This window comes from Rhynchophorus ferrugineus, unplaced genomic scaffold (genome assembly GCF_030347505.1).
Source record: "Rhynchophorus ferrugineus isolate W39M unplaced genomic scaffold, kcgeb_rfMv2 rfM7, whole genome shotgun sequence".
In the NCBI taxonomy this organism is placed as follows: Eukaryota; Metazoa; Arthropoda; class Insecta; order Coleoptera; family Curculionidae; genus Rhynchophorus; species Rhynchophorus ferrugineus.
This window is the reverse complement of record NW_027472586.1, coordinates 36,058,534-36,083,237: the sequence shown is the minus strand read 5'-3', so window position 1 is coordinate 36,083,237 and position 24,704 is coordinate 36,058,534. Positions and strand designations below refer to the sequence as shown.

At 34.0% G+C, this 24,704-nt stretch overlaps 2 protein-coding genes across 2 annotated transcripts; one reads left to right on the top strand and one right to left on the bottom strand.

Annotated features, from left to right (window-relative positions):
- Nucleotides 1-2,911: 2,911 nt before the first annotated feature.
- Nucleotides 2,912-5,058, bottom strand: LOC143200344 (uncharacterized). The gene is made up of 4 exons (XM_076410825.1): nucleotides 4,918-5,058; nucleotides 4,293-4,519; nucleotides 3,942-4,176; nucleotides 2,912-3,404 (listed from the first exon to the last, which is right to left on the bottom strand). Exons 2-4 carry the CDS (start codon nucleotides 4,507-4,509, stop codon nucleotides 3,230-3,232), a joined length of 627 nt encoding a protein of 208 aa, XP_076266940.1. The 5' UTR covers nucleotides 4,510-4,519; nucleotides 4,918-5,058; the 3' UTR covers nucleotides 2,912-3,229.
- A 3,181-nt stretch (nucleotides 5,059-8,239) lies between these two features.
- On the top strand, nucleotides 8,240-21,022 carry LOC143200316 (facilitated trehalose transporter Tret1). The gene is made up of 2 exons (XM_076410779.1): nucleotides 8,240-8,326; nucleotides 19,673-21,022. Exons 1-2 carry the CDS (start codon nucleotides 8,260-8,262, stop codon nucleotides 21,001-21,003), a joined length of 1,398 nt encoding a protein of 465 aa, XP_076266894.1. The 5' UTR covers nucleotides 8,240-8,259; the 3' UTR covers nucleotides 21,004-21,022.
- The last annotated feature ends 3,682 nt before the right edge of the window (nucleotides 21,023-24,704 follow it).

Sequence of the window (24,704 nt, the reverse complement as noted above, 5' to 3'; positions counted from 1 at the left end):
AGATGATGTCAGTTCACTGTTTTATTGAATGTACTATAGTAGATTGTTAAATAAAAATCAAACCCCCGAAGAAAAATAATCAAAAGAAAATCAACTTAAAACAAAATAAAACTACAGCAGAATAACGATTAAGACAACATGCCAAAACTCAAAATTGATAAATCCATGTTCCATTGAAAATAAAAAACTTGAAGAAACAGCAAAGCCATTGGCTTAAGATACAAAAGACAACAAAAAATCTAGCTATAAAAAAATTGAAATAAAAGCGCAGGAAACTTCAACCAACGAGCCAACCGTCGTCGACATGATGAAAATGCTCAGTGAATTTCAGAGTGAAATACGACATATTGATTATCCTATCAATTCAATGAAGTATATGATCTTTAACAAAATACCATTTCAAAAACGTGAATTGCATATTCACGCTCTTAATATTAACAATATAATTAAATTTACGGACGCTGTATTTGCCAACATTAAGTATTATGACCACCAAAATTTGTAAATACCATAAAACTTATCAAAATATGTTGTTGCTGTCACGTTATTTATATTGCAATTATATGGAAAACAAATAGGTAAATTTTATGTAAATACATGAACCCTTACCGAGGCCGCCAATGTTTCACATTTATTACGATTTTAAAAATATTTAATTTCTGTTGTTGATATTTTTATAAAGAAAACGCGTTTTTCTTTTGTTTAAAATTGTCTTTATACATCAACGTAATCTCCATCAAGAGCCACACAACCATTTCAGTGGTTAAGAGTTAGAGGATATTTTTTTAAATATTATGGGGATGTATAGACGACTAATCGTATATTTTGCAGGCAACTGCCTCTATGGTGTAGTCGTTAGAGCATTCAGCTTACACGAGGAGTTCGTGGGTGCGATTCCCGGCGGGCGCAACCACTTTCTGTTGTTCTAGTTTGGTTATAACATCTGTTAAGTCACCTAGACTAGGTAGCGAACCCCGGGGCCTGAAGTGTTCCTTATTTTTAATCAGTGATTCTTTATTCCTATTTTTCCTCATTTTTTAAATGAATATCTAACACTAAATAGAGAAAAATAAAATATCAAAACAAAATTGAACCGACTTAATTAATAAGGAACTCATTAAAAAATAAAAATAATTAAACTTATATTTTTAACACAAAAAAAAACGTTTTGAAATGACAAAATCTAGGAATAAAAAAATATTTTTAACAAGGAAATTGAACCGACTTAAAAATATAAATAAGGAACTCATTAAAATGTAAAAAATAATCAAACTTAAATTTTTCGTATTTAACTTATCTAGTACACGTATTTTATATTTTATTATTAGCAACACAATTTAGCTTAATACCTACCTAAACCTATTTACAATATTATTTTAACTACTACTAGCTGATCAGTTTGAAGTCGGCGTCGATCTCAAACAATACAAAAATAATAATATAATGTTGTGTCAAACAATTCCAGCCGGCCTCGTTGGCACAGTGGTAAAGGAGACAGGATTGCCTACCTACTGTTGCGATAGTGGCGGGTCCGAATCCTGCTGGGGTATGGTCGTAAATTTGTTTTTGTGATTGTCTTAGGTACAAAATCCAACAAAGAAAATGATCCCAATCACGCCACTAAACAGGCTGGGTAACACCGGATGTCTTGTGGGATGATTTCTAAGTTGGTCACTCGCCAGTCGGTAGGCTTAATGTCGAAGAATGTGGTTCGAAGCCCACGTTTAAACAGTAGGTCCAGTCCAGATAAACCCTCGTTGGTAAAAGGAAACTTTAAAATTAAAAAAAAAAACAAATCTAAATTGTTGCTCAGATCCTTAAGCCCGTTATATATAGATAAAATAAATAAAACAAATTGCATATATTCATATCTTTATTTTCCTATGTATGTTTTATGGTCACTTTTGGTACATAGATAACTGACTAGATATATAGATCGTAATCCTTTATTAGAAATTTGTTAGAATTAAATTAAAAACATATTTTTGTATAAGCATGCCAACAGACCGTTTTTACTAGGAATGTTCTTGACATGCAATGGATAACGTCGAGTTTCGGACTATTTCTTACCATTCTTACAGTAGAATGACACGATTTTAGGTTCGTCCATCGATCGATGGACGAACCTGACGTAATATGAACCGTTGTATCATATTAACACAATTTTATCACGTTACAGCAATGATGTTAATAATTGTCGCCATTAATTCAATTTCATGAAGTTATATATATAGAGTATGCCATGTCAGTCATCAGAAATTAGGTCGCTGTTTAAAGACACTGTCACCAGTCACCCTTTAGTAAATTAAATTAGGTCTAAAAATTTCAAAACTTATCAAAGTTTAAATTAATCAAATGCATCACGTTTGTGATGTGACAAACGAGTCGGCTAGACAAACACCATTGGAAACCCTGTTCCTGAATATATTCTAAAATACGAACTATTGATAGTTCCGGTATTTCCGTTTTGTTTTAGTAACTCTTATTTGTAGATTGCATATTTATATTAAATAATATGAAAGCAGAACTCGTTTGAATATGATAGTAAAAATGCATCACATTCCCTTGAAATTGTTGAAACTATAAAGCACAATGATATCTGTAATTAGGTTAGTAGCGTAAGTTTGCAAGAGATGTCAGCACTGCAGATACATCGGTATTTCTCGTTTACATGTTGTAAACGAAATCTAGTCTGTGAGGACTTTTCGACAAAGGCGTTTTTTTCAATATATATACATTTTACCAATTATAAAAAAGAGAAAATAGAATTTTAACTTTATAAGCAAGAGTCCGAGGACTACTATTTCTGACAACAAATCATATAGATATGGCTCTCGTATCGGAGACACATTTTTTCAAAAAAATGTATTAAAATACAGGATTTGAATACATGTAATGGAACATTACAATGTTGTGACAAAGTTATGTATGCTATATTACGAATATACATACAATTCATACAAACTGGCAACATTGTAAAATTAAAATTTTTACCTGTGGGATAATTCGGTTACAAAATAATCCGCGTTTCAACTTAACACTCTGTAAATATTCATCTGATCTATACCTCATATAAATCACAACCTGTTATATAAATACTTCACTGTACAACATCTTGTTTTGACATGAACCTTTGCTTGAGTAAAATCATTACCCGTTACGGTTTATTAAACCAAATGCAATCGACACTGTAAGTCTATACCGGATTTACACATTTACATAGCATATGTCATAGGTGCAGTTCACTGGTAGTGTCGTGCAGTCGCATGTGCCTGTTGAGGTTGCCACTTTGACTGAAGCGAACAAAACACAGCTTGCATTCGTAAGGCTTGGCACCGCTATGTATCCTCATATGCTTGGTGAAAGTGCTGCTGTCGGAGAAGGCCTTCTTGCATAACCTACACCTGTGTGTCAATAGAAGAAGGTTTATATTAAATGGACCAGTTTTATGATTTCATTCTTCGAGTTAAACATTATATTTAAAAAGAAATATTTTGGCCGAGATCTTTCGTAGGTCAAAAACATTAAACTATCTCTTCTTAACTCAAGCCAAATGAAACATCGGTAAATAGATGATGATTGTTCGTATTAATTTTAACCAGTGACATCTATTGGGGAAAATGCGAAGTATAAATGTGAACAACTGTTAACCTAATATAACTGTCAAAGGAAGGCTTTGACATTTCTCCACATAAAATAACAATTTTCCATCAGTATTATTGAGTTATTCAGTGTATACAGATGCTAGTTATAGAACATGCAAAATTGATGCTTCTCCGTCATATCCTAATAGTCGGTTTTGATTTGAGTTTCAATTATATGACTTATTTGACCAGTAAAATTTTCTATATATGGATATACTGATTCGGAAAACGAAATTACTTTCTCCTTAACCCGTTATATGTTTTACTCCTTTAAAATGTAGCGGTTTAGATGCGTACCTGTAAGGTTTTTCTCCCGAATGAGTCCTCATGTGCGTAGTGACAGAAGAACTCTGAGAGAACCTTCTGTCACAGACCGGACAACCGAAAGGCTTCTCCCCGGAATGGGTACGTACGTGGGCAGTGAGTACGGCAGCCTGAGTGAACGACTTGTTGCAGATGTTACATATGAAGGATCTCTCGCTGTGAGTTTGTAAATGCGTCTTGGGCATACTTGGTCGAGCTGAACTCTTCCCTGAAAAGAGCAGTAATGTTAACAGCTGATGTTAACATGTAAAATCCATCTATGACAAAATGATATAGTTCATACCCTAATATAACACTTAAAAAACAGAAAAAGATTGTACTTACTGCTTTTGGATGGTGACTGGAGAACTGTGGACTTGTAGTTTTCCTCAAATAGTCGTTCAATTGGAGTAGTAGGCCGTACTCCACTTAAGGTGGATGGCACACTGACTTCTGATACGTCACTTAATTTAGATTGCTTTTCGGTTTCATGTTGTAATCCGTCTTCGACTGAATCCGGTTCAGTGTCGTTAGAGGATTTTTCTAGAGCTCGTTCACTCATGATAGTGCCACTGTAAAAAAAAGCAATAAAATCACAGAGAATAGTAAATTTGCATTCGTATAGTCTAATTATGTGCAATTAAATAACATTCCAGTTATAAAGCATAACCAAATTATCTTTTTAAGTGTAATTAAATCTTAAAGAGCATATATGCATTGTTTACAATTGCTTTATAATACATAACCTAGTACTTAAAATTATTTATTCTAATTTTCTGCCTTTTGATTTAACGACTAAAACTAACTTTTATAAGAAATTTAAACAATTTTATGTTTTAGATATTTGTATAAATAACATATAAATACGGTGATATTTAGAAAGAGAATGTGGGATTTTATATTCTACTAACATATCAATTATTTCGTGGAATTATTTACTCTCTAATGCATAAGGATCAGAAAGACTTACTGTAAACATTATAAAATAATGTACATGAATTTGTTTGTTGTAATTATAAACGTAAAAATTGTTTCACTTCCCCAAGTGTACACACAACAAAAATAGTCGCTTAAAAGTCAACACATGCCATAAACAGCTGTTTGTAAAGATTCGACTGGTTTCACAACAAATGATTGACCGGATTTTCTAAAGCCGGAAGATGATTGGTTAAAAATACGAAATCAAAGGATGGTTATTTGTAGAGCTAGTGTAATTAAACGATATATATTATTGTCACTTGATTTGTCTTTCAAATGCATATTTTTTCAAATATTTTCAATATTTTGTAATCAATTTGTGTTATATTTTTTATTTTTAAATATAATAGAAATAGTAGATGCAGTCAAAATAAATCAGATATAAAAACTAGAATCTATATGGTTATTTTTATTATATATTATAATTTTGTGGGGCAAATATTTACAAATAAAATTAAAGTTGAGCATTGAACGAAATCAACTGTTGAATGTTTAGTAATGGCCCATTTTTGTTATCGAATACATTAATTGGAATACTTAATTCGTTACTAATTTTGTAATTACTAGTTACTGGGGTACTCGCTTCTGTTTCTCGCCAGTGACTTCATAAATAAATCTGCGGCATTTATGATTATATATACTAATATATAAATATATAAAGTTTTATGATTTGTTTATATATAACTATGTAATTAATAATAAAGTACATTGACATAGCAATTCCTAGTTGGTCTACGATCAATGATTATTTAATGTATCGAGTTGAATTAGAAAAAAACTGACTACTGAATATACTAAATAAAAAAGACTAAGTAAAGGTGGAAAACCTGTATTTCTAAAAAATGGAATTCTAGAATTCGAAATTCAAAAGACAAACATTGACGAAGAATGGAATAATAGTTTTTCAATATAATACATTGGCAGAAATTTGCCGTAGTAACAATTGTTGCAATCAATGTAATCTAATCCAGCAGCAATTAGCTTCAAACCTCCCATTAATTTCTCACAGTATTCTAGTTCTGTGTCCGAGAAAGTGTTAGTTTTTCCTTGAGTATGATAATTTAGAAGGATTGGATTACCTTTTTCTACCACTTCATTTTATAATATTTCTGTAGAGAGAAAAATATGTGGCTTTCTTTCTTAGATGCAGTCGTGCGCTACTATATAAAAATGCCAAATTTTCACGATATTCAAACGCAACCCTGTCTTTCTTATGGCATATTGACCTTAAAAAAAATGAAAATATGACTGTAACAGGTCAATTAAAAAGTCCCCGGCCTACCATAGTAAAACACATTTTTTGGCAAAATTAGTTTTATTTTATTCAACATAATTCCCTTCAAGGGTGATACACTTATTATAGCGATCCTTTTCGATACCATTTTTGTAGTACGATTTATCCTTTGCTTCCAAATAGGCTTCAGTTTCGACGATCACCTCTTCATTCGACGAAAATTTCTTCCCAGCGCGCGTTCTTTTGAGATCTGAGAACAGAAAATAGACGCTGGGCGGCAGATCTGGAGAATACCGTGGATGAGGAAGCAATTCGAAGCCCAATTCATGGATTTTTGAAACTGTGCATTGTCTTGGTGAAACAGCAGTTTCTTTTTCTTCAAATTTGTCCGTTTTCCCGCGATTATCGTCCTTCAAACGCTCCAATAACGCTACGTAATAGTCGCTGTTGTTGATCCTTCCTTTTTCAAGCTAGCCAATGAAAATTTTTCCATTCGCATTCCAAAATACAGACGCCATAAACCTTATAACGAGTTTTTGTGATAGATTTATATTAAAATAATGACAGGACAAAATTTAATTAGTTTTCTTTTCTTTTCATGCGCTAAATTTAGGGATATGACACCCGCTAACCGGGCACGTTTTCAGAAGGACTTGTACTGAGTTGTTATTTGTAGAATGATTGAAATATGAAGTGTTTCATTTCTGGTGTTCTAGTATCCCTATGAATTTGATTATTTTTGGCAAACAAAGGAGCGTTTAAGATTCTCTTGAGGAGCTAATTTTGGAAAACTTGAAGTCGTTTCATCAGGTTTGGTGTAACAAACTTGAAGTAGACATCCGCAGAGTAGTACGGACCGAATTAATATCTCGTAAAATAAGCATTAGATGGAGATGGGGCAGATCAGAGAAGATAACATGTTTGCCATCTCCGCACCATTGTTCAAAGTAGAGATCTAGCTACGTGACATATATACTTGATTAATTGTTGATTGTTTGCTCATAAAACCAAACTGATGTGAAGGTATCAGATTTTTTCTATGTATGATTGGTTTTAACGTTTTTAACAGAAGTTTTTCAAAAACTTTGGAAATACTGGTTATAGGACATCAGTGCATATTCAATTCACTTATCCACTCTGTTCATATACTAATAATTATGAAAATAATATGTTAACAAGTCAATTGAAAAGTCCCCGGCCTGACACATAGATGGCGCTACTAGAATTAAGTCCATATTTTTTAGTTAGCTCTAACTCTCAACGGATGCGTGTATAAATTTGACAGCTTTCGAATCATTAGTTTGTGAATTATAGCATTTTGAGTGAAGCAACTTTTGTTATTGTGAAAAAAATGGATAAAAAGGAATTTCGCGTGTTGATAAAATATTGCTTTTTGAAGGGAAAAAATACAGTTGAAGTCTTTTCAGTTGACCAGTTAATAATGAATTAATAAAATAAATCGAATCTGATCGAATATTGTCGGCTTGGTTGATGCAGTAGCCTAGTTGACAAGATGGTGTTCCTATAGTTAATATTGTAGGTAAACCCTAGTTGGTAAAAAAGGCACTCTAACGTTTTTTTTTTTTTAAATCGAATTTTAATTAGGTGTGAATTACTTATTTACACCATTAATACAAACACGCCAATCTATAATCTTCATGCTTGTTGGATCAACAAAGAATCGTTTTAAATTCAAGCGAATACGCGCGTAACTTTATTGCTTAGAAACCGCAATGTTCTTTCCTAGACCCAATTTCCGTCCGAGGAGATGTACGTACACTCGAGTGCAATCAACAATGTCGCCTCGATTTTCCCTTGAACTTTCCACGTAATGACATCACATCACACATCGAGAAATCGTCGAAACCCGCTGAAACTGGAGCTAATAAAACATCTCAAGACCACGGCACGTGAGCGCCACATCCAGCCGCTTAAGTGCCCGTGATATAGGTTAACAGGTATTTATACAGTATATCAGGACAAACAAAGCGATGTTGTACAAACAACGACGATTTGTTCTTGGAGATACGATACAGGTGAGAATACGTATCGATCTCAAATAGTTCCGAGATGTCTGCAGCGGATGATACTGCATTCTCGATGTTGAACGAAAAGGAACCGGGTGGTGCTTCGAGCCAGGTTAAACAATATGTCGTCGCTCTGACAGGTAATTAGCTGATAGGGCTTTAATGATTTTTCTTGGTTGGTTCCTAGGTTGTGTTACCTTATTAGCCGTGCTATTTTTTTATTATTAAGTATTAAGTACATAATTAGTAGCTAAATTCATCTATATACTTTCGTTTTCGCCACGCCATGCCAGAGATGGTGTTGCACACGCAAAATAAATCGAAAAAACAAACTTTCTTGACATATTTCATAAATTTTGGGGTATCTAATGAAAATATGTAATGGGGTATCTAATTTACATATCATAAGTTATATTTTGTAAAAGGGTATTAAACAAAAAATTATTATTTATTAGTATTCGTGTTACATAACATCTTCCTCTTAAACAAAAGGTCACAGGGATGTACGAGGTTGTCATCTGTACCATCATTGGCCATCTGGACATCTTTTAGTTTTTCCTGTTTTGTTAAAATTTCTTGAGCATCAATTATACCTTTGTCCACCAGTTTGCCTTTGGCGGTCTTCGAAATGGCACTGTTTCTATCCATCTACATGGTACCGCTCTATAAAATATTCCAAATTTTGGCGACTCCATATCCAAATATTCTAGTAAACTAACAGTTCGCTCTGAACTCTGAAGCTTTCCAAATTCCAATAGATCATGTTAATTCACAGCAACTTCAGTCCAACTTTGGTGGCCTTACACTTTCAACTCAGGAATCCACGAACTAGGGGTGTTTTTCAAAGGTTGAATATTTTTTACTTGGAATAGTTTATAGCTAGGGGTTAGCAGGTTTATAGCCAAAATTACCAAAGGGTATCAACTAGATTCAGTATACGTAGTTATCTTGAATATTCTATCAAACACGCTATATTATGGCTTCTTTGATTACATTTTACTAGATATATATGACTTTAAAGCCATTTCTCCTAGCGAGCACTCCTAGCGGGTGTAGAGGTAGATATGGTTGGAGGCACTTTAAGGAGTTCATTGAATCGGAGGCGATAACTAATCGTTTGTCTTGTACATCTTGTACTTAGGTCAGGGCCCTATAAAGGCCAAACAGTTCAGCCGTCAATTTACACTCGATGAAACGGGGATCCTGAAGTGTCCTTCCGACATCACCGATATAAATGCTGCTCCCACCTAGTAATCGCTCTTGGAACCGTCCGAGAATATGAAAAGGTTTTCAGGATATTTCTCAGTTTTATATCGATTGAATCGGGTGCTGATACTGATAGAGTTAGAACTATCTCTCGGTAGTCTTTTCATGGAGAGATCGACAGTCACCTCGACAATCGCCATGTAGGCAATCTACCGTCGGAGGTGTACATCGCATCATCTGATCTGATTATTGGAGATATATAGACTTTATATATAATAAGCTTTAGAATAAGACTACTTAATTAAGATTGTATTTTATACAGATCACTTAATGAACTGATTTTCTACATGCCATGATATAAACATAACAAATACTTATTCCTACTGGGCAGATTGTGGAACCACTAAGAGTAATAATAAAAGTAACTTAAATTTAAGTATATATGCATCGCTCCTAATTATACCTCACTACACTACACATGATCGAATGGTTTGATTAGTCCTATAACATCTCGGTGCACTTGCAAGGGTTATTAGGATTTTGTTCTGGAAAGCTTGTATTATGTTTATTTTGCTTTTCGTCGAACATTTTTAATATTTGCTTCTATAATAGCAATTTAGTAGGTACCGATAATTAGGACTGTTTTCCAATTAAACAATACATTTTACTATATTTCAACTACAGATCTCTCCATTTCTACATCTTCTATATGGGGCATATAAAATTCGAGATCTCTACATAGAAATTAGAAAAATGATTTAATTAAAATAATTAATAATTATATTATATTATATTATGCAACTTATGAAACATAAATGTAATAGGTTTACAATCTTACTTCTGACGCTTTCCTATAGATGGCTTTACCATTAAGTTTTAACAAAAATAAATGGATCATAGACATAACATACGGCAGTATAAATAGTAAAAGTTTTAAATAATTTAATATACTTTTAGTCTGCGTCTGGATCTATGCTTGATGAAAAATTATATTTTGTTTCCGTTTTTTTCTCATGATCTTTTACGTTCATTTGGTCCAAAAAGCTACTATATGTATATATATATATATATATATATATATATATATATATATATATATATATATATATATATATATATATATATATATATATATATATATAATTGTATAAAAAATCCAGTTCTAATTTTGACGAAATTTCGAAAAACAAAAACCCATCACGAAATCAATGTTCTTCACCTATTGTTTATTGTAAAATTTTTATATAATTTGAAACCAAATATGGTGTAAACTTAATAATATTTGTTACATTATACTCTCATTATCGTCGATAAAAATCTGAGATTTCTCTGAACAACAATGACACTCGTTACTAATAGAATAGATATCGCTTTAGTATCACGCAGTTACTGTCATGATCACAATTGATACGGTGACACGGGACAATGTGACAGAATAATGTTCGTAATTTAGAGTTTCATTATGACTATTCATCGTTGATTTTCAAAATAAGATGTATTTCAAATTTCCTAGATGAGCTTTTGAAAACCAAAGAATAAATTTAATAAATTCTTTAAAACTTATTGTAATTTGTTTAGTTTGTGAAATTCGAATGCTTATTCATATTTATACTCTTTTAACTTAACGTACCGTAATTTTAAAAATGCATTTTTTTTATTAATTTCTTAGAACTTCAACAATCGGCCTGTGGGCAATAATTATTATTACATGTTTCTGTACAACTTATTATCTAAATGTTTTTCTAGATATTATTCTAACTAATTCTGGAGATAATTAAAATTTACTCTATGTGTCTATTAATCAGTTCGTATGGTAGTTTGCGTTTGAGCCTACGCACTTCACTGTCATCGCGTTCTTTTAAATGTTTGCCGAGTGCATTGGGATGCACTAATAGTCGTTCAAAGCACTTCGCACTAGCACTCCGAATTACACTCGTTATGGGTTCTATGGGGATATCGCGCTGAATCAGTTTGTTGAACACGTAATATGGGGCATCGAAAATGACTCGCAACACTTTATTTCGGAACCTCTAGAGGATATCTATGTTAGATTTGCTAGTAGTACCCCACAGTTCAATATCATAGGTCGAAATGGGTCTAAGTATTGAGTTATACACCAAAACTTAGTTATCTAATGATAATTTAGATTTACGCCCTATCAGCCAGTACATTTGGTTTAGTTTAACCCCAAGCTGTTTGCGTTTTGTCACTATACGGTTTTCCATGTCAAACGTCGATCGAAATGCATTCCCAGATATTTAACGTTGTCTACTTGCGGAAGTTCATGATTATTCAATTTTACTGTAGGAGATGTTCTTCTACAAAGTGTGAATGTCACGTGGGTAGATTTTGTCTCATTTGCTTTGATACGCCACGTTTTCAACCACAATTCGACTTTGTTAAGATGAAGTTGGAGGATTCTTGTGACTGATATTGGATAATTGTGTGATGATAAAACCGCTGTATCGTCAGTATATGTTCCAATAGTAGTGTTTCTTGAGGTCGGTAGGTCAGCTGTATACAATAGATATAACAATGGGCCAAGAACACCGCCCTGCGGAACATCCAAATATATTGGGTGTAGGTCAGTGTATTCGTTACCCTATTTGACAATAAAATTTTTGTCTGTGAGGTACGATTTCAGCAGTTGAAAGTGCGCATGGGGCAAAAGCTTTTTCAATTTAACATGCAGTCCAGTGTGCCACACCTTGGCGAAGGCCTGAGAAATATCGAAAAATGCAGCAATATTTTTTATCGTTTAAGTTTTTGTTTGATTAATCTATATATTGGTTCTATTGTTCCGTGTTTATTACGGAATCCAAATTGATGGTGTGGAATAACATTTTTCCCTTCTGTGATTATTTTGAGTCTTTTCATCTATAGTTTTTCAAAAATGTTAGTGAACACAGATAACAGGCTTATAGGACGATAAGAGGACACGTCTTCTGATTTGTCCGTGTTTAAGAATCATAATGATTTGAGCCATGTTTCAAGTGATAGGAAAGTAATTAAGTATTAGCATGGCATTACATTTGATTGTTGTGATATCAATTTGATGCTCTTTCCTGACAGCTTATTCAAGTTTCTTCCAGTTATTAGGTCAAAACCAGGAACTTTTTAGAATTTATTTCTTTATGTATTGTTTGTTTAACTTCCTTAACAGTAAATTTCTCATGTGGCAGATCCATTTGAAACGAAGTGTTAGGAAAGTCAATATTTCTGCATCTCTTTTTTTTTTAAAGAAATTTTTAATTACATATTTCAGTAGTAAATCCTGTAGTAAATCATGAATGAAACACGATGCGGTTTTTTCCATTCAAGAACAAGGGCATTTCTGCCGAATAGCTTCGTAGAAATCATAGCTTGTTGTTGTGTACGTACTCTCGATCAGCTGACAGTTCCGCTGACCTCCTCGTTGTTAGGTATTCGTAGACGATGTCCAACGGCAAGGCCGACAGGGGATTCCGCCAGAGGTCGTGCGGCGCTTCATAGTTATTCGAAATCCATAACGATATATCGCTCATCATTAATATGGATTTTATATGGTGATATACTGAGGTTGATTATAAAAATGATAACAATACGTCGTGAATTATTCATAAACGGCATTGAGTTATTGGGTTATTTTTGGTAGGTTCTTTTTCGCGAGGTGCATCCCGATGCACTATTTTTGAAAATAAAAACAGTTTTATTAGATACCATGGAAAACTAACCAAAAAGGAACTAAAAAATAATTGGTTTAGGAAAATTATTTTATTTCATAGACAACTCATACAATAATCAATTATTTTATTATAATTTATATAATTATATAATATACATAATTTTTATAATATTTTTATATATAAATAGGCATTTATTGAGACAAATTGGTACTCTATGTATTTTCTTTCTTTTCTTTCTATAAATTACTTTTAGTTCCGAACATTCTTCTTTTTTAATCATGAAGAATCTATTGGAGATATATGATGTCAATATATATTATATATGTTAATATATAATATATTGTTGTTTCATTCGAGAACTTGGTGGACGTGTTGCTATTGTCGATATTGGTTTCAACGAATTAAAGGATATTTAATTGTAAAACTTATTGGAGAAAAGCCCAGCTCAAACTATCAAAAAATGTATAGATAGTTTGGCAGTTGGTAAATCAGATGAATAATTAATGATTGAATCAAATCAATCAAATGTTGCTCATCAGTTTACCAGATGTTTACATGCAATGGAAAAAATCCAAAAGTTTGCAAAATTGTTACCACACAAAAATCTCGGTTTCAATGCTTGCAAAGTTTAAAAGAGCTTTCTCTTGCGTATTGTAACTGGCGATGAATAATCGAATATCAATGTGGAACATTTATGGCCAAGTCTTTCTGTACAACAGTAATATTACTAGTTGTCAAAACTGAACGAAGTCGTTACTGCAAATGCATAATGTACACATTTACATTTTCGTTGAACAAAATTAGCGACGTTTTGTTAAAAAAAAAACAGTAATAGTGAGTATCACATCTAAAGTTAGCTTTTTGCATGAAAACCCCATATTCCAAGAGTTATGAAGAGCTGTTGCATTGCAGACCGAATGACGTACCTAGAGCGCACATTAGACATAACGCCTTCTGATTACTAATTAACAGGTTAATTGAAAAGTTAACGGCCTACCATAATAAAACACATTTTTTTGGCAAAATTAGTTTTTTTATTCAACATAATTCCCTTCAAGGATGATACACTGTTTATAGCAACCCTCCAACTTTTCGATACTATTTTTGTAGTACAATTTGTTCTTTTCTTCAAAATAGCGCTCAGTTTCGGCGATCATCTCTTCATTCGACGAAAATTTCTTCCCAGCGAGCATTCCTTGGTGATCTGAGAATAGAATATGGTGGATGAGAAAGCAATTCGAAGCCCAGTTCATGGATTTTTTCCATCATTTTCACTGACTTGTGACACGGTGCATTGTCTTGGTGAAACTGCACTTTATTTTTCTTCAAATGCGGCCATTTTTCGACGATTTCGTCCTTCAAACTGTCCAATAACGCTATGTAATAGTCGCTGTTGATGGTCCTTCCTTTATCAAGGAGTCAAGGAAAATTATTCCATGCGCTTGCAGTCCACTCGGATGACTGTCGATTAGACTTCGAAGTGAAATGATGGAGCCATGTTTCATCTATTGTCACACATCGCCGGAAAAACTCGGATTTATTACGCTTGATCATCTTCAAATACTGCTCCCAATCATCAACTCGTCGTTATTTTTGGTCAAAAGTGAGTTCGCGCGGCACCCACTTTGCACAGAGCTTTCTCATACCCAAATATTCGTGAATGATATGATGTACACGTTCAGTTGATATCTTTAGAGCGTCTGTTATTTTATACAATTTCAATGTACGGTCATTCAAAATAATTTTGTAGATTTTTGCGCCTTTTCAATAGGCCTGTTATTTAGAATATTGCCGTATGGTTTAGTTGGTTTACTGTTTAGAAATAGTGAGGAAGTGCAAAAATGAATCGATAATTATTACCAATCGATGTTGACATTAACACACGAAAAAGTCCTAGAAAATTATGGAAAATATATTGATTGACTTATATATTACACCAATGATACTCAATCAATGCATTTTTAAAGCAAAAACAGAGGACACGCAAGCACGTAATATATATCAAACAAATGAGTGAAAAATAAACAATTAAATGAACAGTTTGAAACAAATGAAATTCGAATGGAACAAAGAATTAGAAAACCGGTTGGACAGTGTTAGAATGAAAACGGAAAAAGCAATTTTTACACCTTTAGCTATTTTAATATTTTTATTTTTAACCAAAAGAATATTCTTCAAACAGAAATCTGTGATCCTTGATTTGCTACTTTCCTGTTCATATAACCTTAAAGAATTTTAGCTTTATTTTATTTAGTATCTTTATGGCGTTCAGTTTTCTTGATTTTCTTATTATGGCAATTTGCCTCGTCACACAGCCGTATTCCGCGATCATCTTATTTGTCCGATTTAGCTTCATCAGACTTAAAATAACTCGCACTTTCAAAATAAATCAACAGGTAGCCCATCCTATATACACACACGACACACGTACACTGTCATCAGGTAAAGGAAAATTTAACATTCGTCGAGAGCAAAAGGTGAACTTTGATCATAGTTATCGGAAATCTCCTTGTACAGTACGGCGTCCCAGATATGTATAAAAGGCGTCTTTTAAAATATTTATCTGATATTAATTTATCGATGCACTAAAGTAGTTCGTTTCTACTCGAATCACAGTTAATTAATTAGAGTGGTACTTGAGACGAGTAAAATTATCTCACGTATTTAAAGTCTAAACAGAATACGTCAAAAGATTATTTGGCCTTCAAACATGAGAAAGGATAGCTTTTTGGCAACATGCTACAGCAAGGGAATACTTATGTGAGACAAATAGACTAGCTGAACAAACGCTTTGAACGTGGTTTGGTTTGGTTCATAAAAAGCAATTGGAACGATTGTCAGATAAAGTTTCATGTTTTTTGTAAACTTAACAACAAAAAGTACTTTGGAATTAAAGAAATGGGTTTTTTAAAATTGTTACTTTTAGTCCTTCAACAAAATGCACTGTGGGCAATAAACATTTCTTATCGTTATAATATATAATATACACGTAACAAGTGATCCACAATTAGTCAATTACGGTATCCCCTGAAGACTTAATCCTCAATAAAATTCAACAGGTCAATTGAAAAGTCCCCGGCCTACCATACTAAAACATTTTTTTGGCAAAATTAGTTTTTATTATTCAACATAATTCCCTTCAAGAGTCATACACTGATTATAGCTACCCTCCAACTTTTCGATGCCATTTTTATAGTACGATTTGTCCTTTGCTTCAAAAGAGGCTTCAGTTTCGGTGATCACCTCTTCCATGAAAAATTCGTACCAGCGAGCATTCTTTTGAGATCTGAGAACAAGTGGATGAGGAAGCAATTCGAAGCCCAATTCATTGATTTTTGCCATCGTTTTCACTGACTTGTGACACGGTGCATTGTCTTGGTGAAACAGCACTTTCTTTTTCTTCAAATGCGGCCATTTTTCGACGATTTCGTCCTTCAAATTGTCCAATAACGCCATGTAATAGTCGCTGTTGGTGGTCCTTCCTTTATCAAGGAGTCAATGAAAATTATTCCATGCGCGTGCAGTCCACTCGGATGACTGTCGATTAGACTTCGGAGTGAAATGATGGAGCAATGTTTCATCTATTGTCACACATCGACGCAAAAACTCGGGTTTATTACGCTTGATCATCTTCAAATACTGCTCCGAATCAACAACTCGTCGTTGTTTTTGGTCAAAAGTGAGCTCGCACGGCACCAACTTTGCACAGAGCTTTCTCATACCCAAATATTCGTAAATGATATGATGTACACGTTCAATTGTTATATTTAGATTGTCTGCTATTTTATTCAGTTTCAATTTACGGTCATTCAAAATCATTTTTTGGATTTCTTAAATGTTTTCGTCGGTAACAACCTCTTTTGGGCGTCCACTTGGTTGGCCATTTTCGATGCTCATTTCACCACATCTAAACTTAGCATACCAATCCTTGGTGGTTGATTTTCCTGGGGCAGTGACCGGAAACTCGGCATCAAGCCAAGTTTTTGCTTCAACTGTATTTTTCCCTTCAAAAAGCAATATTTTATCAAAACGCGAAATTCCTTTTAATCCATTTTTTCACAGTAATAAAAGTTGCTTCACTCAAAATGCTGTAATTCGCAAACTAATGATCCAACAGCTGTCAAATTGATACACGCATCTTTTGAGGGTGAGGGCTAATTAAATTTAATTCTAGTAGCGCCATCTATGTGTCAGGCTGGAGGCTTTCCAATTGACCTGTTAATTCTACATCTAAGTAATGCATTTAATTTTCATTAGAGAACATATTTACCTTTTTATGTTTAGTTCTTGTTTCTTTCGCTGCTTTCCATCATTTGTTAATTTCTTCTACAGTGTGTCTGGTAGACTTCGTCCAAACCAAAAGGCGTCATTGTTGACAATCCTTTCCGCATATCCAAATAGTTTTGGCATGTATATTTTTCTCGACCTGCATGTCTATTGTAGTTATTCCTTGCCACATCCCATAACAATTGAATATACTGTGACCACATTATTCAGTCATCTGATCTACAGTGTATCTTTTTTCAGGCCTATTTCTAAAAGAACTAAATTACACAAAATATAATTAAACATTTTATTAATATTTACCAAGAAACAATTTGGAATACTTCTGTCTTTAATATGGTATTTTCAATACTTAATTTATGTGTTGCAAGCCATTCTTTAAGAAGAGTCTTTGCCCACCATTTGTTCATATCTTTTTATTGGATTCCCGAGATTAATTAGAAGTTATAACTCTACTCAAGTGAGCAAATAGGCTTAAATATTGATTCGTATAACTATACCATATTATATAAAGATAACTTGGATTTGCGCCCGATAAGCCAATACATTTGATATAATTTTAGTCGAAGAAGTTATTTTCGTTTAACGAGTACGTGCTTCTTCCAGGTTAGGTGTCGACCTAAGTACATACCATGATATTTAACATCTTCGGCTTGGAGAACTTGACAATTCTAGGCAGTGAATATTACATGGACAGCTATATTTTATCAAGGTGTATATGAAGGTTCTTTGATGCTGTTATCGAATCTTTGTGAGATGCTAAAATGGCTATGTCTTCTGTATATGTTGCCAGATTAGTGTTTTTTTTGGCCAAGTATTTGTGACTTTTTTTTATTCGCATATTAAAAAAGAAGGTTTTAATGTAGCTGTTTTATTTGGTCTGAATTTGACTCACATGTTATTTTGAATATTTTGATCTATCATCGATTCTATCTGGATGTAGTACATCTGTTGTAAATTATCAGGTCGTAAAATATTGGAAACAGTATAGTTATTGTTAGGCGAGAAAATATTTTGATAAAAATAAAAATATGTAACGTGATACTATATTAATGTGTTTATTAACTGATGTTTACATACGTTTTTTTGTAATCTGACTAAAATCGATCCCCTTCCTGTATAAATTGTGAGAGAGTAAAGGACGAAGATAAATACTTGGAGTAGTTAATTTTATATGTGCTTATATTTTCAAACGGTAGTATAATCGGGACGGAAATATACATATTCCTTCACGGACTAACTTAAAAAAGAAAAGGACAAAAATTATTACTGAATACTATTAACATGCAATTAATAATTTCATTTTAAACGAAACATAATTAATTACTTTTATGTTTGATTGTTCTGTGGATCTGTAAAAAGGAAAGCAATACCCCAAAACAAATGTTTTATCGAATTTTAATATGTTAATAACTATTTTTAAATAATATACTATAATACATTTATACAATACAATAGGACTTAAACAAAGCCTAAAAATTAAAGATGTACAATAACCATAAATACTAAATAAAATTAAAAATATCCCTAATCATACTAGAGCTTTTTAAATAAAGTAAATGCTTTATTTATTCTTGAACGGAAATATTTTTTTAACAAAAATCGACAGACTAATCGAAATATTACCTATTATTGCCATAAAAACGGTCAAAAATATTTTACTATTTATCATTCACAATTTTAAACTTTTTACTTACCCTATTACATTAACAATCTTGAAAAATATCATCACAAATGTTGTTACACTAATATACAATATATTGTTAATCTATATCTATGTAAATAATCTAAATATATTAACCATTATAAATTGGGTACATTCTTGTCAAGGTCACGGCTAAGACGACACAGTCAGAACGTTTATACTCAATGTCCAATGAAACTAGTAGAACCAAACAGAGTAACTAAAAGTACGATTGAACCAGTCGATAGTAAATAGTAACAAAACATTCGGACCGAAAATAGCCACTGAAAACAGTCGCTGGTAAAAGTAGTAAAATCAGTCGAACCAAAAATAGCGACTGAAACAGTCGATAGTAACAAATAGTCGATATTCGATTTCAGTCGATAGTTCCCAACTCTACAAATTTGTTTTATGGGTAATTTGTATGCGAAATTGATTGCTCACAAGCGATTTATTTCCAAAAACGACAAACTCTACTTCATCAAAACAATGATTTAGTCTAGACGAAGTGGTTAATGTTAATATAGATATAGTCGATATGAAGTTCACCGTGTAAACCGTTTTGTCGATATGTATTCACCGTTTTTTAATAAACAATACAGACAGAATGGCTCACACATCTAATGCAATAAATTATTATTTTTCAGTGTCATTTGGTGCCTTTGCTGTTGGCAATGTACTGTCCTGGACCTCCGTAGCTTTGCCCTACATTACAGAGACCAACTCGACGAAAACAATGGAATATCCTAGGCTTACCCTCAACCCAGACCAAGAAGCTTTGGTCGGTGCCTTGCTGACTGTAGGAGCTTTAGTCGCTGCTATACCCGCCGGATGTCTAGCCGACAAACTCGGCAGGAAAAAAGCGATATTAGCCACCATATTGCCCTTGTTGATCCACTGGACGATGATCACATACCTCAGCGATGCCAGAGTTCTTTTCGTGGCCAGACTGGTAGCGGGGACAGGAGTAGGAGGTTTCTGTGTGGTCGCTCCGATGTACCTAGCCGAAATCGCCGATTCTTCGTGCAGAGGAGTGTTTGGCTCTTTCTTTCAGCTCTTTATATGCGCCGGAATACTATTCACCTGTGTCCTGGGCCCCTTCACAACCTGGATAAGTCTCTCCATGACTCTCGCCGCTATGCCTGTGTTGTTCATCATCGCTCTTTGTTTCCTACCCGAAAGTCCCTTGTTTCTAGTCAAGAGTCACCAGATAGGGGACGCGGAAATAGTCCTCAAACGTCTACGAGGACAGAGGTATCACGTCAAAGGGGAGTTGAATGATTTGCAAACCGAAATCGAGATCAACCAGGAGAAGAAGATGAGTCTGTCGGATGTCCTGACCGTGAAACGATACAGACGCTCCATGATCGCTGTCTTGGGGGTGCTGCTGTTCCAGCAGTTCAGTGGAATCAACGCGTTGATTTTTTACAGCGTTCCTATTTTTCAGGCAGCAGGTGCGGGCTTCTCGCCTACAATCGCCGCAATCGTAGTAAATTCAGTCCAGGTGCTTGCCACGTATGTATCATCGTTAATCATCGAACGGGCTGGCCGGAAGTTCTTCCTGACCCTGTCGGCCATCGGTATGTCCATATGCCTCGTCGTACTGGGATTATTCTTCCACTATAAACCACCAGACGACGAGATCGGAGGTTTCGTGGCTTTGCTACCGGTTCTAAGCACCGTGGTGTTCATGACCGCCTTCTCCGTCGGATTCGGGCCCATACCGTGGATGTTGATCGGAGAATTGTTCGCCCCGGAGATCAAAGCCGTGGCTACGGGTGTGGCGGTTTTGTCCAGCTGGTTATTCGCCTTCCTGGTGACCTTTTTCTTCCCCATTATCAATTCGCGGGCGGGTATCCAAGTTACCTTCTACATCTTTTCGATATTTATGTTAATTTCCTTGTTTTTCATACGATCCTTGATACCGGAAACGAGAGGCAAATCATTAAATGAAATTCAAAAAGAGCTGGATAAATGACGTTATCATCGATGTTAAGTTTGTCATTGTAACTCCAACAAATAAACATATAAAATAGAAAACATGTTTTTATTTCCTTCACCTTTCGTTAAAGCTTCAAGAACAGTAAGATTATTATCAAAAATCTTGTCAAATCAATTATAAAGTTTTCTAGATAATTAACTGGATAGAATTCATCGGCCCTATCTCAGTCTCTGGTGGAATAATGTTCATACATGTCACTGCTGTATTTTTTATTATATGTACCTCACTACACAACATTACACAAAATCAGATATTTTGATACTTTTGAGTCTGTATCCTGCTCTGATGGTATCCAAAGTTGCAATACTTCAATATTATCATGTCCTGAGTCTTTTCTTACGCCCCCTCGCAATTCTCTTGATTTCTTGACTGACTGTGGGTATCTGAAGGTCTCGATGTAGGTAGTCAGTCCTGTAGTATTTGGGTCCGCCCAAAATACTTCTCAGGACTTTGTTTTGAACAATTTGAATTTTATTTATGTTACTCTTTGCAGAACATCCCCATAATTGAACTCCGTATGTCCATATAGGTTTCCATATTTGCTTATATAATAGCAATTTATTATGTACTGATAATTGTGATTATCTTCCAATTAGCCAATACATTTTCCTATATTTCAATTCCAGTTCGAAGTTTTGCATCAAGATTCATTCCGATATATTTAGCGTTGATTGCGCTGATTGTAAGTGAACTGCACGTGTATATATTTTCTTTCGTTAATTTTTATTTTCCAAGCTTGTGTCCAATTATTTATATTGTCACTTGCCTGTTGTAATTTTCGTGAGTCTCCTTCACTATTGTCTCCGACAGCTAAAATCAGCAAATGTAGCCATCGCAATATTCTCCATTTGTGGTATCTCAAGTGTAGAGTAGATAAAGCATTGGCCCCAGTACACTTCCTTGTGGTACACCTGCTTTAGCTTCTTTTATTGTAGAGTAAGCTTCTTCTTGTTTGACTCTAAACATTCTGGCTGTAATGTACGATTTTAGTGGTTCGGTGTATTGTTTTGGTTACATTTTATGTAGTTTATGAACAAGGCCTTCATGGGAGACCTTCATGAGGCTTGTGCTATACTTAAGAATATGGATGAGCAAACTTTTTTACTTTCTTAATAACATCTGTTATTCTATGGACCTGGTCAATTATTGAATGCTTGTTAATAAGCCCAAACTGGTATGTATTTATTAAGTTTTTTCTCTCTATGATCTAATTGAATTCTGGTTGCTAGAGGTAATAAAAAAGTGTTTTTTTAACACTTATTCATTAATAAATATTAGATTCAGCTGTTAATAATATCATGTCGTTATCACAAAAAGTGTTAATGTTTAAAATATTATATATTTCGAAAATTAATTTGATTTTCGTTATGGTTTTGAAGAAATATGACATCGGATTTCATCAAATACTTATTAGAGCTTGAAGCAGCTCTCCACTATGTCCACGGTTTAATCTTAGGACAACTTGTAAAGACATTAAAGAAATATTATCGGGAGACCGTTTTATTTTATTCTTTCTACAAATTCATAACACAAAATTGGCTGTGTTAGCCGGATTGGTGGCGCAGTGGTAAAGGCGAATGGACGGTCCTCCTACTGTTGCGATAGCCGCGGGTTCGAATCCTGCTGTGCTAAAAATTTGTGATTGTCCTAGGCGAGCGTAAAATCGGACAACGAAAATGATTCCAGTCACTGCAGTAACCAGGCTGGGTAAGACCGGATGTCTTCTGAGATGATTTCTAAAGTTGATTTCGCCAGTCGGTAGGCTTAATGCTGAGGACCGTGGTTCGGACTAACGTTAAACTGTAGGTCCAGTCCAGATAAGCCCATAGTTGGTAAAAGGACACTTTAAAATATATTAAAAAGAAAAGTGGCTGTTAATGATAGGCAGTACTTCGAATTGTAAATATCTAACCAGTATTTTACAATAATGCCTGGAATATAAGGAAGAAAATGGCGACAGTAAAATATAGGTGTGTACTATTTATAATACTATAAGATATAATTTCCAAATAAATCAAACAGGCGATGGAAATTTGCTGTGACAAATTTGAAATAAAAAGTGCATTTTTTCACGCACATAATAAATTCAAAAGCGAAAGCGTTTAACCTCTAGCAATGCTGTCGGGTCTTGATAAGTATGAAATGTCCTTCGTGGCCGAAAAAAAGCCAGATACTAGCACGGCATAAATATTAAGTATTATAATAAAAAATCCTGTTTGTGATTCGTGTTAGCGTTATTGAAACGTATTTTATTAATTCTATTTCTCCAAAACTTCCTATAAAGTTAAATCGCTATTTCCCCTGTGACCATAATGTATTCCATTATTCTCTACATTATTATTTTATTATTTATTTATACATTACTAGCGACCCGCCCCGGCTTCGCACGGGTGCAATGCTGATACTAAATGAAATACACTACAGAAAAAATATGAACGTTGTATATAAAAACATAGCGGCCCGCTCCGACTTTGCACGGGCATAAAATATATATGCCTATGTCACTCAATGAAAACATGATTAAAATCGATCCAGTATTTTTGGTTCATTCATTACTGCCCTTGGCCTGCACGCATTAAATTTGGAGTAAAACAATTCCTCTTCCCCTATACTTACTATGAAGATTTCCTGCTATCTTTGGAATATCTAAATTCATACAATTTTTATTACATTACACATTTTTAAACGCAAATTTTAAATTTGTAATATCTCCGAAAATATTTGTTTAATTTACATGCTGTAAGGAACCATATTGATCTATATTAATTGCACATTGTATTTAAGGTACTTAATTCGATAAGGATTAATGCCGTATTGCTTAAAATAGCTTCGTAAATAAGCCATTTTCTCACGTAAAAAGTAAACAATAAAACTGGTTAATGTGGGTTATCCCTAAAAGATAAACATATACCATCGCGGACTTTTTTGTAGACCTTTTTATGGTGTACAATACTGTAGTACATTAATTTGATCTAACTCGTAGGGTTAGGCAGCGTTTTTGCTAATTGCTAAATAAGCCTAAAAAGATAGGTTAATTTACGACATCACGTTAGAAACCTCTAAAATTAGCAATGTTGCCTTAGTATATTATGCATGTATTATACATATAAACCTTCCTCTTGAATCACTCTATCTATTGAAAAAAACCGCATCAAAATCCGTTGCGTAGTTTTAAAGATTTAAGCGCACATAGGGATATAGGGACAGAAAAGGCGACTTTGTTTTATACTATGTAGTGATTTTCCAATTTTTCTGGCGATACAGCGATACCGTATCGAAAGGACCATGTTGATTTGGCAGCTATCCAATCATCGATCCAATCTCACATTTCTTATTTTCAGCATTTCGAAACCATATGCTAGCCCGTCTATATCGATTTGAACAAGTGGCACTATATCTGGTGAGTACGATGGATGCAGTGTAACTTCCCATTCTGAGCACTAGTATATCCTTCACAACTTTGTATATTGCGTATGTCAGGTGTTCATATTATACTGTCCGTCTGCTGTATGTGATATGTTGAATAAAACGACCAAAAAGTAGTTTTTAGTCGTATCGCGTTATTCCACACCTGTTATTTGTATTCTGTTAAGTTTTCTCCGTATGTAACTCCGGTTCGAAATCTCGACGAGCTGATAAAACAAGTACTATAATGGCGGATCCACTATTGCATCGAA